Genomic DNA, 11,689 nt, shown 5'->3' with positions numbered 1-11,689 from the left:
ATGTGGACATCTTATTTATTTCTTAACACTTATGTCCATTCATGTTCATAAAACTAACATCCTGCTTGCTAAAAAGGAGGTCAGGTGACGTTTAGGTAATCCAACATTTCACACATATTTCTTTTTACTTCCACTCATTCTACGTTTATTTCTGCACCATGGATACTATCTTGTAACACCATGTTTGACACGCAGCAGTGTGTAACATGTCCATGGATACTATCTTGTAACACCATGTTTGACACACAGCAGTCTGTAACATGTCCATGGATACTATCTTGTAACACCATGTTTGACACGCAGCAGTCTGTACCAGGAGGGGGCGGGGCTACAGATTTAAACCTTCTGATCATGAGCAGGACCATGATTGGTCAAACGTTCGTCTCCTCCGACTGCACAGAAATCACCTCCGTTTCCTCCGTCTCGTGACGTCTCCTGCAGTAATCTGAGGCAACACAAATACTCAACGTAAGTACAGTAAAACATCGAAACTATGTAAGTGCAGTAAAACATTAAAGCAATGTAAGTGCAGTAAAACATTAAAACAATGTAAGTGCAGTAAAACATTGAAACAATGTAAGTGCAGTAAAACATTAAAACAATGTAAGTGCAGTAAAACATTGAAACAATGTAAGTGCAGTAAAACATTGAAATAATGTAAGTGCAGTGAAACATTGAAACAATGTAAGTACAGTAAAACATTAAAACAATGTAAGTGCAGTAAAACATTGAAACAATGTAAGTGCAGTAAAACATTAAAACAATGTAAGTGCAGTAAAACATTGAAACTATGTAAGTGCAGTAAAACATTGAAATAATGTAAGTTCAGTAAAACATTGAAACAATGTAAGTGCAGTAAAACATTGAAACAATGTAAGTGCAGTAAAACATTGAAACAATGTAAGTACAGTAAAACATTAAAACAATGTAAGTGCAATAAAACATTGAAACAATGTAAGTGCAGTATAACATTGAAACAATGTAAGTACAGTAAAACATTGAAACAATGTAAGTGCAGTAAAACATTGAAACAATGTAAGTGCAATAAAACATTGAAATAATGTAAGTGCAGTAAAACATTGAAACAATGTAAGTACAGTAAAACATTGAAATAATGTAAGTGCAGTAAAACATTGAAACAATGTAAGTGCAGTAAAACATTAAAACAATGTAAGTGCAGTAAAACATTGAAACAATGTAAGTGCAGTAAAACATTAAAACAATGTAAGTGCAGTAAAACATTGAAACAATGTAAGTGCAGTAAAACATTGAAATAATGTAAGTGCAGTGAAACATTGAAACAATGTAAGTACAGTAAAACATTAAAACAATGTAAGTGCAGTAAAACATTGAAACAATGTAAGTGCAGTAAAACATTAAAACAATGTAAGTGCAGTAAAACATTAAAACAATGTAAGTGCAGTAAAACATTGAAACTATGTAAGTGCAGTAAAACATTGAAATAATGTAAGTGCAGTAAAACATTGAAACAATGTAAGTGCAGTAAAACATTGAAACAATGTAAGTGCAGTAAAACATTGAAACAATGTAAGTACAGTAAAACATTAAAACAATGTAAGTGCAGTAAAACATTGAAACAATGTAAGTGCAGTATAACATTGAAACAATGTAAGTACAGTAAAACATTGAAACAATGTAAGTGCAGTAAAACATTGAAACAATGTAAGTGCAATAAAACATTGAAATAATGTAAGTGCAGTAAAACATTGAAATAATGTAAGTGCAGTAAAACATTGAAACAATGTAAGTACAGTAACACATTGAAACAATGTAAGTGCAGTAACACATTGAAACAATTTAAGTACAGTAAAACATTGAAACAATGTAAGTGCTGTAAAACATTGAAACTATGTAAGTGCAGTAAAACATTGAAATAATGTAAGTGCAGTAAAACATTGAAACAATGTAAGTACAGTAACACATTGAAACAATGTAAGTGCAGTAACACATTGAAACTATGTAAGTGCAGTAAAACATTGAAACAATGTAAGTACAGTAACACATTGAAACAATGTAAGTGCTGTAAAACATTGAAACTATGTAAGTGCAGTAAAACATTGAAACTATGTAAGTGCAGTAAAACATTGAAACAATGTAAGTACAGTAAAACATTGAAACTATGTAAGTGCAGTAAAACATTGAAACTATGTAAGTGCAGTAAAACATTGAAAGTATGTAAGTGCAGTAAAACATTGAAACAATGTAAGTGCAGTAAAACATTAAAACAATGTAAGTACAGTAAAACATTGAAACAATGTAAGTACAGTAAAACATTGAAACAATGTAAGTACAGTAAAACATTGAAACAATTTAAGTACAGTAAAACATTGAAACAATGTAAGTACAGTAAAACATTGAAACTATGTAAGTGCAGTAAAACATTGAAACAATTTAAGTACAGTAAAACATTGAAACAATGTAAGTACAGTAAAACATTGAAACAATTTAAGTACAGTAAAACATTAAAACAATGTAAGTACAGTAAAACATTGAAACAATGTAAGTACAGTAAAACATTGAAACAATGTAAGTGCAGTAAAACATTGAAACAATTTAAGTACAGTAAAACATTGAAACAATTTAAGTACAGTAAAACATTGAAACAATTTAAGTACAGTAAAACATTGAAACAATGTAAGTGCAGTAAAACATTGAAACAATGTAAATACAGTAAAACATTGAAACAATGTAAGTACAGTAAAACATTAAAACAATGTAAGTACAGTATAACATTGAAATAATGTAAGTACAGTAAAACATTGAAACAATGTAAATACAGTAAAACATTGAAACAATGTAAGTGCAGTAAAGCATTGAAACAATGTAAGTGCAGTAAAACATTGAAACAATGTAAATACAGTAAAACATTGAAACTATGTAAGTACAGTAAAACATTGAAACTATGTAAGTGCAGTAAAACATTGAAACAATTTAAGTACAGTAAAACATTGAAACAATGTAAGTGCAGTAAAACATTGAAACAATGTAAGTGCAGTAAAACATTGAAACTATGTAAGTGCAGTAAAACATTGAAATAATGTAAGTTCAGTAAAACATTGAAACAATGTAAGTGCAGTAAAACATTGAAACAATGTAAGTACAGTAAAACATTAAAACAATGTAAGTGCAGTAAAACATTGAAACAATGTAAGTGCAGTATAACATTGAAACAATGTAAGTACAGTAAAACATTGAAACAATGTAAGTGCAGTAAAACATTGAAACAATGTAAGTGCAATAAAACATTGAAATAATGTAAGTGCAGTAAAACATTGAAACAATGTAAGTACAGTAAAACATTGAAATAATGTAAGTGCAGTAAAACATTGAAACAATGTAAGTACAGTAACACATTGAAACAATGTAAGTGCAGTAACACATTGAAACAATTTAAGTACAGTAAAACATTGAAACAATGTAAGTGCAGTAAAACATTGAAATAATGTAAGTGCAGTAAAACATTGAAACAATGTAAGTACAGTAACACATTGAAACAATGTAAGTGCAGTAACACATTGAAACTATGTAAGTGCAGTAAAACATTGAAACAATGTAAGTACAGTAACACATTGAAACAATGTAAGTGCTGTAAAACATTGAAACTATGTAAGTGCAGTAAAACATTGAAAGTATGTAAGTGCAGTAAAACATTGAAACAATGTAAGTACAGTAAAACATTGAAACTATGTAAGTGCAGTAAAACATTGAAACTATGTAAGTGCAGTAAAACATTAAAACAATGTAAGTACAGTAAAACATTGAAACAATGTAAGTACAGTAAAACATTGAAACAATTTAAGTACAGTAAAACATTGAAACAATTTAAGTACAGTAAAACATTGAAACAATGTAAGTACAGTAAAACATTGAAACTATGTAAGTGCAGTAAAACATTGAAACAATGTAAGTACAGTAAAACATTGAAACAATTTAAGTACAGTAAAACATTAAAACAATGTAAGTACAGTAAAACATTGAAACAATGTAAGTACAGTAAAACATTGAAACAATTTAAGTACAGTAAAACATTGAAACAATGTAAGTACAGTAAAACATTGAAACTATGTAAGTGCAGTAAAACATTGAAACAATGTAAGTACAGTAAAACATTGAAACAATTTAAGTACAGTAAAACATTAAAACAATGTAAGTACAGTAAAACATTGAAACAATGTAAGTACAGTAAAACATTAAAACAATGTAAGTACAGTAAAACATTGAAACAATGTAAGTACAGTAAAACATTGAAACAATGTAAGTGCAGTAAAACATTGAAACAATTTAAGTACAGTAAAACATTGAAACAATGTAAGTGCAGTAAAACATTGAAACAATGTAAGTGCAGTAAAACATTGAAACAATGTAAGTACAGTAAAACATTAAAACAATGTAAGTACAGTATAACATTGAAATAATGTAAGTACAGTAAAACATTGAAACAATGTAAGTGCAGTAAAGCATTGAAACAATGTAAGTGCAGTAAAACATTGAAACAATGTAAATACAGTAAAACATTGAAACTATGTAAGTACAGTAAAACATTGAAACTATGTAAGTGCAGTAAAACATTGAAACAATTTAAGTACAGTAAAACATTGAAACAATGTAAGTACAGTAAAACATTGAAACAATTTAAGTACAGTAAAACATTAAAACAATGTAAGTACAGTAAAACATTGAAACAATGTAAGTACAGTAAAACATTAAAACAATGTAAGTACAGTAAAACATTGAAACAATTTAAGTACAGTAAAACATTGAAACAATGTAAGTGCAGTAAAACATTGAAACAATTTAAGTACAGTAAAACATTAAAACAATGTAAGTACAGTAAAACATTGAAACAATTTAAGTACAGTAAAACATTGAAACAATGTAAGTGCAGTAAAACATTGAAACAATGTAAATACAGTAAAACATTGAAACAATGTAAGTACACTAAAACATTAAAACTATGTAAGTACAGTATAACATTGAAATAATGTAAATACAGTAAAACATTGAAACAATGTAAGTGCAGTAAAACATTGAAACAATGTAAATACAGTAAAACATTAAAACAATGTAAGTGCAGTAAAACATTGAAATAATGTAAGTGCAGTAAAACATTAAAACAATGTAAGTGCAGTAAAACATTGAAACAATGTAAATACAGTAAAACATTGAAACAATGTAAGTGCAGTAAAACATTAAAACAATGTAAGTGCAGTAAAACATTGAAATAATGTAAGTGCAGTAAAACATTAAAACAATGTAAGTGCAGTATAACATTGAAACAATGTAAGTGCAGTAAAACATTAAAACAATGTAAGTGCAGTAAAACATTGAAACTATGTAAGTGCAGTAAAACATTGAAACAATGTAAGTGCAGTAAAACATTGAAACAATGTAAGTACAGTAAAACATTACAACTATGTAAGTACAGTATAACATTGAAATAATGTAAGTACAGTAAAACATTGAAACAATGTAAATACAGTAAAACATTGAAACAATGTAAGTGCAGTAAAACATTGAAACAATGTAAATACAGTAAAACATTAAAACAATGTAAGTGCAGTAAAACATTAAAACAATGTAAGTGCAGTAAAACATTGAAATAATGTAAGTGCAGTAAAACATTAAAACAATGTAAGTGCAGTAAAACATTGAAACAATGTAAGTACAGTATAACATTGAAACAATGTAAGTGCAGTAAAACATTGAAACAATGTAAGTACAGTATAACATTGAAACAATGTAAGTGCAGTAAAACATTAAAACAATGTAAGTACAGTATAACATTGAAACAATGTAAGTGCAGTAAAACATTGAAACAATGTAAATACAGTAAAACATTAAAACAATGTAAGTGCAGTAAAACATTAAAACAATGTAAGTGCAGTAAAACATTGAAATAATGTAAGTGCAGTAAAACATTAAAACAATGTAAGTGCAGTAAAACATTGAAACAATGTAAGTACAGTATAACATTGAAACAATGTAAGTGCAGTAAAACATTGAAACAATGTAAGTACAGTATAACATTGAAACAATGTAAGTGCAGTAAAACATTAAAACAATGTAAGTACAGTATAACATTGAAACAATGTAAGTGCAGTAAAACATTGAAACAATGTAAGTGCAGTATAACATTGAAACAATGTAAGTGCAGTAAAACATTAAAACAATGTAAGTACAGTATAACATTGAAACAATGTAAGTGCAGTAATACTTAAAAAAATACAACCAATCAGAGGCCAAACTGATGAGGGTAAGTGAGATATGCAGTAATTGTTTCTTCATTGCTCAATAAATAAAACATATTTATTCTGTATTTCTTTCTCAATAAAAAAAAAGTATTGTTCAGGTTTTTTCAATAAATAAAACATAACTATTATTTCATTCTTTCTAAATTTTACAATAAAGAAAACACAATGCATTAATTGTCCCTTATCTCAATAAATAAAAAATAGGAATGCAGTATTTTTTTTGCTTAATTTCTCAATCAATAAAAAAAATCATGCAGTCGTTTAGTTTTGTTGTTTTACCTTTTTTTTTTTTTTTTTTTAGTAAATCCAAAATAATTAGGGGAACATTTACCGTGGTTGATCCTCAAAGTGACTGTACATTACTACTCTTATATTTACTGTACAATTCTGGCAACTGAGCATCTTTTTTTTCCTGGTAAAATCTACAGTTTTTACTGTCAATTGAAAAATGGTACTGTTGTTTTTAACGGTAAAATTCTGACATTTTTTTCCAGTTTTTGGCGTAAAGGTAACGACGATGACCGCTCGTACCTCTGCGGCTCCGTCTGAGGTATTCCATCTTCTTCTTCTTGCTCTGCCGGTCCAGGTGGATCTGGTAGCCCACGCCCACGGCCACCATGACGCCCACCACCACGCAGAGGGCGGTGCTAAACATCCACATGGCGTCCGTAGCGCGTCTCACCACCGGGCTGCGCCTCACGCCGTCTGACCAATCACAAGGAGGTCAAGGTTAGCGAGCGCCCGGGACCGCCTTGGCCACACCCACCGGGTGAGGTCACACTCACGTGTCGTGGAGGTCAAGGTTTTGTTTAGCATGTGTCAAGTACCAAGTTATATGACTCTGAGTTTGGCTGCAAAATTGGCTGGAAAGTTAGCATGCTAAAGTTAGCATGTTAACAGTTAGCATGTGTCAAGTACCAGGTTATATAAGTCTGAGGAGTTTAGCTGCAAAATTGGCCAAAAAAGTTAGCATGTTAACACTTAGCATGTGTCAAGTACCAAGTTAGATGACTGTGAGGAGTTTAGCTGCAAAATTCAATCAATCATCAATCAATGTTTATTTATATAGCCCTAAATCACAAGTGTCTCAAAGGGCTGTACAAGCCACAACGACATCCTCGGTACAGAGCCCACATATTGGCTTGAAAGTTAGCATGTTAACAGTTAGCATGTGTCAAGTACCAAGTTATATAAGTCAGAGGAGTTTAGTTGAAAAATTGGCCAAAAAAGTTAGCATGTTAACAGTTAGCATGTGTCAAATATCAAGTTATATGACTTTGAGGAGTTAAGCTGCAAAATTTGCTTGACAGTTAGCATGCTAAAATTAGCATGTTAACAGTTAGCATGTGTCAAGGACCAAGTTATGTGACTTTGAGGAGTTTAGCTGCAAAATTGGCTGGAAAGTTAGGATATTAACAGTTAGCATGTGCGCAAGTGTCAAGTTATATGACTGAGGAGTTAACCTGCAAAATTTGCTTGAAAGTTAGTATGCTAAAATTAGACTGTTAACAGTTAGCATGTGTCAAGTACCAAGTTATATGACTCTGAGTTTAGCTGCAAAATTGGCTAGAAAGTTAGCATGCTAAAAATGTGCATGTTAACAGTTAGCATGTGTCAAGTATCAAGTTATAAGACTTTGAGGAGTTTAGCTGCAAAATTGGCCGGAAAGTTAAGATATTAACAGTTAGCATATCAAGTTATATGACTGAGGAGTTAAGCTGCAAAATTTGCTTGAAAGTTAGCATGCTAAAATTAGCATGTTTACAGTTAGCATGTGTGAAGTACCAAGTTACATAAGTCTGAGGAGTTTAGCTGCAAAATTAGCCCAAAAACGTTAGCATGTTAACAGTTAGCATGTGTCAAGGACCAAGTTACATAAGTCTAACGAGTTTAGCTGCAAAATTGGCCCAAAAAAGTTAGCATGTTAACAGTTAGCATGTGTCAAGGACCAAGTTATATGACTGTGAGGAGTTTAGCTGCAAAATTGGCTAGAAAATTAGCATGTTAACAGTTAGCATGTGTCAAGTATCAATTTATAAGACTTTGAGGAGTTTAGCTGCAAAATTGGCTAGAAAATTTGCATGTTAACAGTTAGCATGTGTCAAGTATCAAGTTATGTGACTGTGAGGAGTTATGCTGCAAAATTGGCTTGAAAGTTAGCATGGTAAAATTAGCATGTTAACAGTTAGCATGTGTCAAGTACCAAGATATATGACTGTGAGGAGTTTAGCTGCAAAATTGGCCAAAAAAGTTAGTATGTTAACGGTTAGCATGTGTCAAGTAGCATGTTATATGACTCTTGAGTTTGGTTGCAAAATTGGCTAGAAAGTTAGCATGCTAAAATTAGCATGTTAACAGTTAGCATGTGTCAAGTAGCACGTTATGACTCTTGAGTTTGGTTGCAAAATTGGCTAGAAAGTTAGCATGCTAAAATTAGCATGTTAACAGTTAGCATGTGTCAAGTAGCACGTTATATAACTCTTGAGTTTGGCTGCAAAATTGGCTAGAAAGTTAGCATGCTAAAATTAGCATGTTAACAGTTAGCATGTGTTAAGGACCAAGTTAGCATGTGTCAGGTACCAAGTTATATGACCGACGTGTTCTGCTGGAATTAAAAAAAAAAAAAGTTAGCATGCTAACAGTTAAGATGTGTCAAGTGCTAAGTTATATGACTCTGAGCAGTTTAGTTTGGGCCCCGCCCACCGGGTGAGGTCACACTCACGCGTGGTGGCGGTCAAGGTTTGGTTCATGGGCGGGTTCTGGATGACGCAGGACACGTTGGCGTCGGAGACGTTGATGGTCAGGTAGCTGGTGACGTTGTAGAGACCTGAGTCAGGCAGTGCTTCCATCTCTGTCCTCACCGAGCCTTCGGGGGCGTCGCCGTCCACCAACCAGTAGAGGGCGGGCTCAGGGAAGCCGCCCGTGGCGTGGCAGAGGAAGTTGCTCTCGCCGCTGTCCTCTGGCTCCTCCCACTGCAGCACGGGGCCGCTAAAAGGAGCTGGACAGAAGCATACTAAAGTTAGCATGTGTCAAATACTACGTAATGTGACTCTGAGGTGTTCTGCTGCAAAATAGGCCAAAAATAGTTGTCATATTAAAGTTAGCATGTTCACAGTTAGCATGTGTCAAGGACCAAGTTATATGACTGAGGAGTTTAGCTGCAAAATTGGCTAGAAAGTTAGCATGTTAACGTTAGCATGTGTCAGGTACCAAGTTATATGACTTATGTGTTCAGCTGCGAAATTGGCCAAATAAAGTTAGCATGTTAACAGTTAGCATGTGTCAGGTACCAAGTCATATGACTTATGTGTTCAGCTGCAAAATTGGCCAAAAAAAGTTAGCATGTTAACAGTTAGCATGTGTCAAGCACCAAGTAATGTGACTCTGAGGTGTTCAGCTGCAAAATTGGCTAAAAGGTTAGCATGTTCACAGTTAGCATGTGTCAAATACTACGTAATGTGACTCGGAGGTGTTCTGCTGCAAAATAGGCCAAAACATTTGGCATATTAAAGTTAGCATGTTCATAGTTAGCATGTGTCAAGTACCAAGTTATATGACTGAGGAGTTAAGCTGCAAAATTGGCTAGAACATTAGCATGTTAAAGTTGACTTATGTGTTCAGCTGCAAAATTGGCTAAAAAGTTAGCATGCTAACTTTAACAAGTACTTAGTTGTGTGAATCTGAGGAGTTTAGCTGCAAAATTGTCCAAAAAGTTAGCATGTTAACAGTTCATCTGTGCCAATTACTAAGTTATAAGACTCTGATGTGTTCAGCTGAAAAATTTGCCCAAAAGTTAGCATGCTAAAGTTAGCATCTTAACAGTTGGCATGTGTCAAGTACCAAGTTATATGACTGAGGTGTTTAGCTGAAAAATTGGCCAAAACAGTTGTCATATTAAAGTTAGCATGTTCACAGTTAGCATGTGTCAAGGACCAAGTTATATGACTGAGGAGTTGAGCTGCAAAATTGGCTAGAAAGTTAGCATGTTAAAGTTAGCATGTGTCAGGTACCAAGTCATATGACTTATGTGTTCAGCTGCAAAATTAGCCAAAAAAAGTTAGCATGTTAAAGTTAGCATGTGTCAGGTACCAAGTCATGTGACTTATGTGTTCAGTTGCAAAATTTGCCAAAGTTAGGGTGTTAACAGTTAGCATGTGTCAAGCACCAAGTAATGTGACTCTGAGGTGTTCAGCTGCAAAATTGGCCAAAAAAAGTAAGGATGTTAACAGTTAGCATGTGTCAAGCACCAAGTAATGTGACTCTGAGGTGTTCAGCTGCAAAATTGGCTAAAAGGTTAGCATGTTCACAGTTAGCATGTGTCAAGTACCACGTAATGTGACTCTGAGGTGTTCAGCTGAAACATTGTCTAGAACGTTAGCATGCTAAAGTTAGCATGTTAACAGTTGGCATGTGTCAAGTACCAAGTTATATGACTGAGGTGTTCAGCTGAAAAAATGGCGAAAAATTTTGCATTTTAAAATTATCATGTTTCAGGTACCAAGTCATATGACTTATGTGTTCAGCTGCAAAATTGGCCAAATAAGTTAGCATGCTAAAGTTAGCATGTGTCAAGTACCAAGTTATATGACTGTGGGGAGAATAGCTGCTAAATTGGCTAGAAAGTTTGCATGTTAACAGTTAGCATGTGTCAAGTACCGCGTTATATGACTCTGAGGAGTTTAGCTGCAAAATTGGCTAGAATGTTAGCATGCTAAAATTAGCATGTTAACAGTTGGCATGTGTCAAGTACCAAGTTATATGACTGAGGTGTTCAGCTGCAAAATTGGCGGAAAATTTAGCATTTTAAAATTAGCATGTGTCAAGTACCAAGTTATACCACTCTGAGGTGTTCTGCTGCAAAATAGGCCAAAACAGTTGGCATATTATGTTAGCATGTTCACAGTTAGCATGTGTCAAGGACCAAGTTATATGACTGAGGAGTTTAGCTGCAACATTGGCTAGAAAGTTAGCATGTTAACAGTTAGCAAGTGTCAGGTACCAAGTCATTTGACTTATGTGTTCAGCTGCAAAATTGGCCAAAAAACGTTAGCATGTTAACAATTAGCATGTGTCAAGCACCAAGTAATGTGACTCGGAGGTGTTCAGCTGCAAAATTGGCTAAAAGGTTAGCATGTTCACAGTTAGCACGTGTCAAGTACCACGTAATGTGACTCTGAGGTGTTCAGCTGCAAAATTGGCTAAAAAGTTAGCATGCTAACTTTAACAAGTACTAAGTTATGTGAATCTGAGGAGTTTAGCTGCAAAATTGTCCAAAAAGTTAGCATGTTAACAGTTAGTTTGTGCCGATTACTAAGTTATAAGACTCTGATGTGTTCAGCTGAAAAATTTGGCCAAAAAGTTAGCATGTGTCAGGTACCAAGTCATATGGCTTATGTGTTCAGCTGCAAAATTTGCCC

At 33.1% G+C, this 11,689-nt stretch overlaps 2 protein-coding genes across 2 annotated transcripts in view; one reads left to right on the top strand and one right to left on the bottom strand.

Moving 5' to 3' along the window:
• Positions 1–3: 3 nt before the first annotated feature.
• LOC133644116 (butyrophilin-like protein 2) overlaps positions 4–11,689 on the bottom strand; it is a 19,200-nt gene continuing 7,514 nt past the window's right edge. Inside the window, exons 3-5 of the mRNA XM_062038435.1 lie at positions 8,995–9,270; positions 6,804–6,977; positions 4–445 (exon numbers count right to left, since the gene is read on the bottom strand). Of these exons, the coding sequence (XP_061894419.1) occupies positions 372–445; positions 6,804–6,977; positions 8,995–9,270 (524 nt within the window). The 3' untranslated portion in view covers positions 4–371. The remainder of the gene's footprint in view (positions 446–6,803; positions 6,978–8,994; positions 9,271–11,689) is intronic.
• The window catches only part of gtpbp6 (GTP binding protein 6 (putative)), a 64,412-nt gene continuing 52,873 nt past the window's right edge, over positions 151–11,689 (top strand). Inside the window, exons 1-3 of the mRNA XM_062039467.1 lie at positions 151–468; positions 6,767–6,780; positions 6,859–7,041. The gene's annotated coding sequence lies outside the window, so the exon portion shown is untranslated. The remainder of the gene's footprint in view (positions 469–6,766; positions 6,781–6,858; positions 7,042–11,689) is intronic.

The sequence above is a fragment of the Entelurus aequoreus genome, linkage group LG27 (assembly GCF_033978785.1).
Source record: "Entelurus aequoreus isolate RoL-2023_Sb linkage group LG27, RoL_Eaeq_v1.1, whole genome shotgun sequence".
Taxonomy (NCBI): domain Eukaryota; kingdom Metazoa; phylum Chordata; class Actinopteri; order Syngnathiformes; family Syngnathidae; genus Entelurus; species Entelurus aequoreus.
This window is presented reverse-complemented; position numbering and strand designations above follow the sequence as displayed.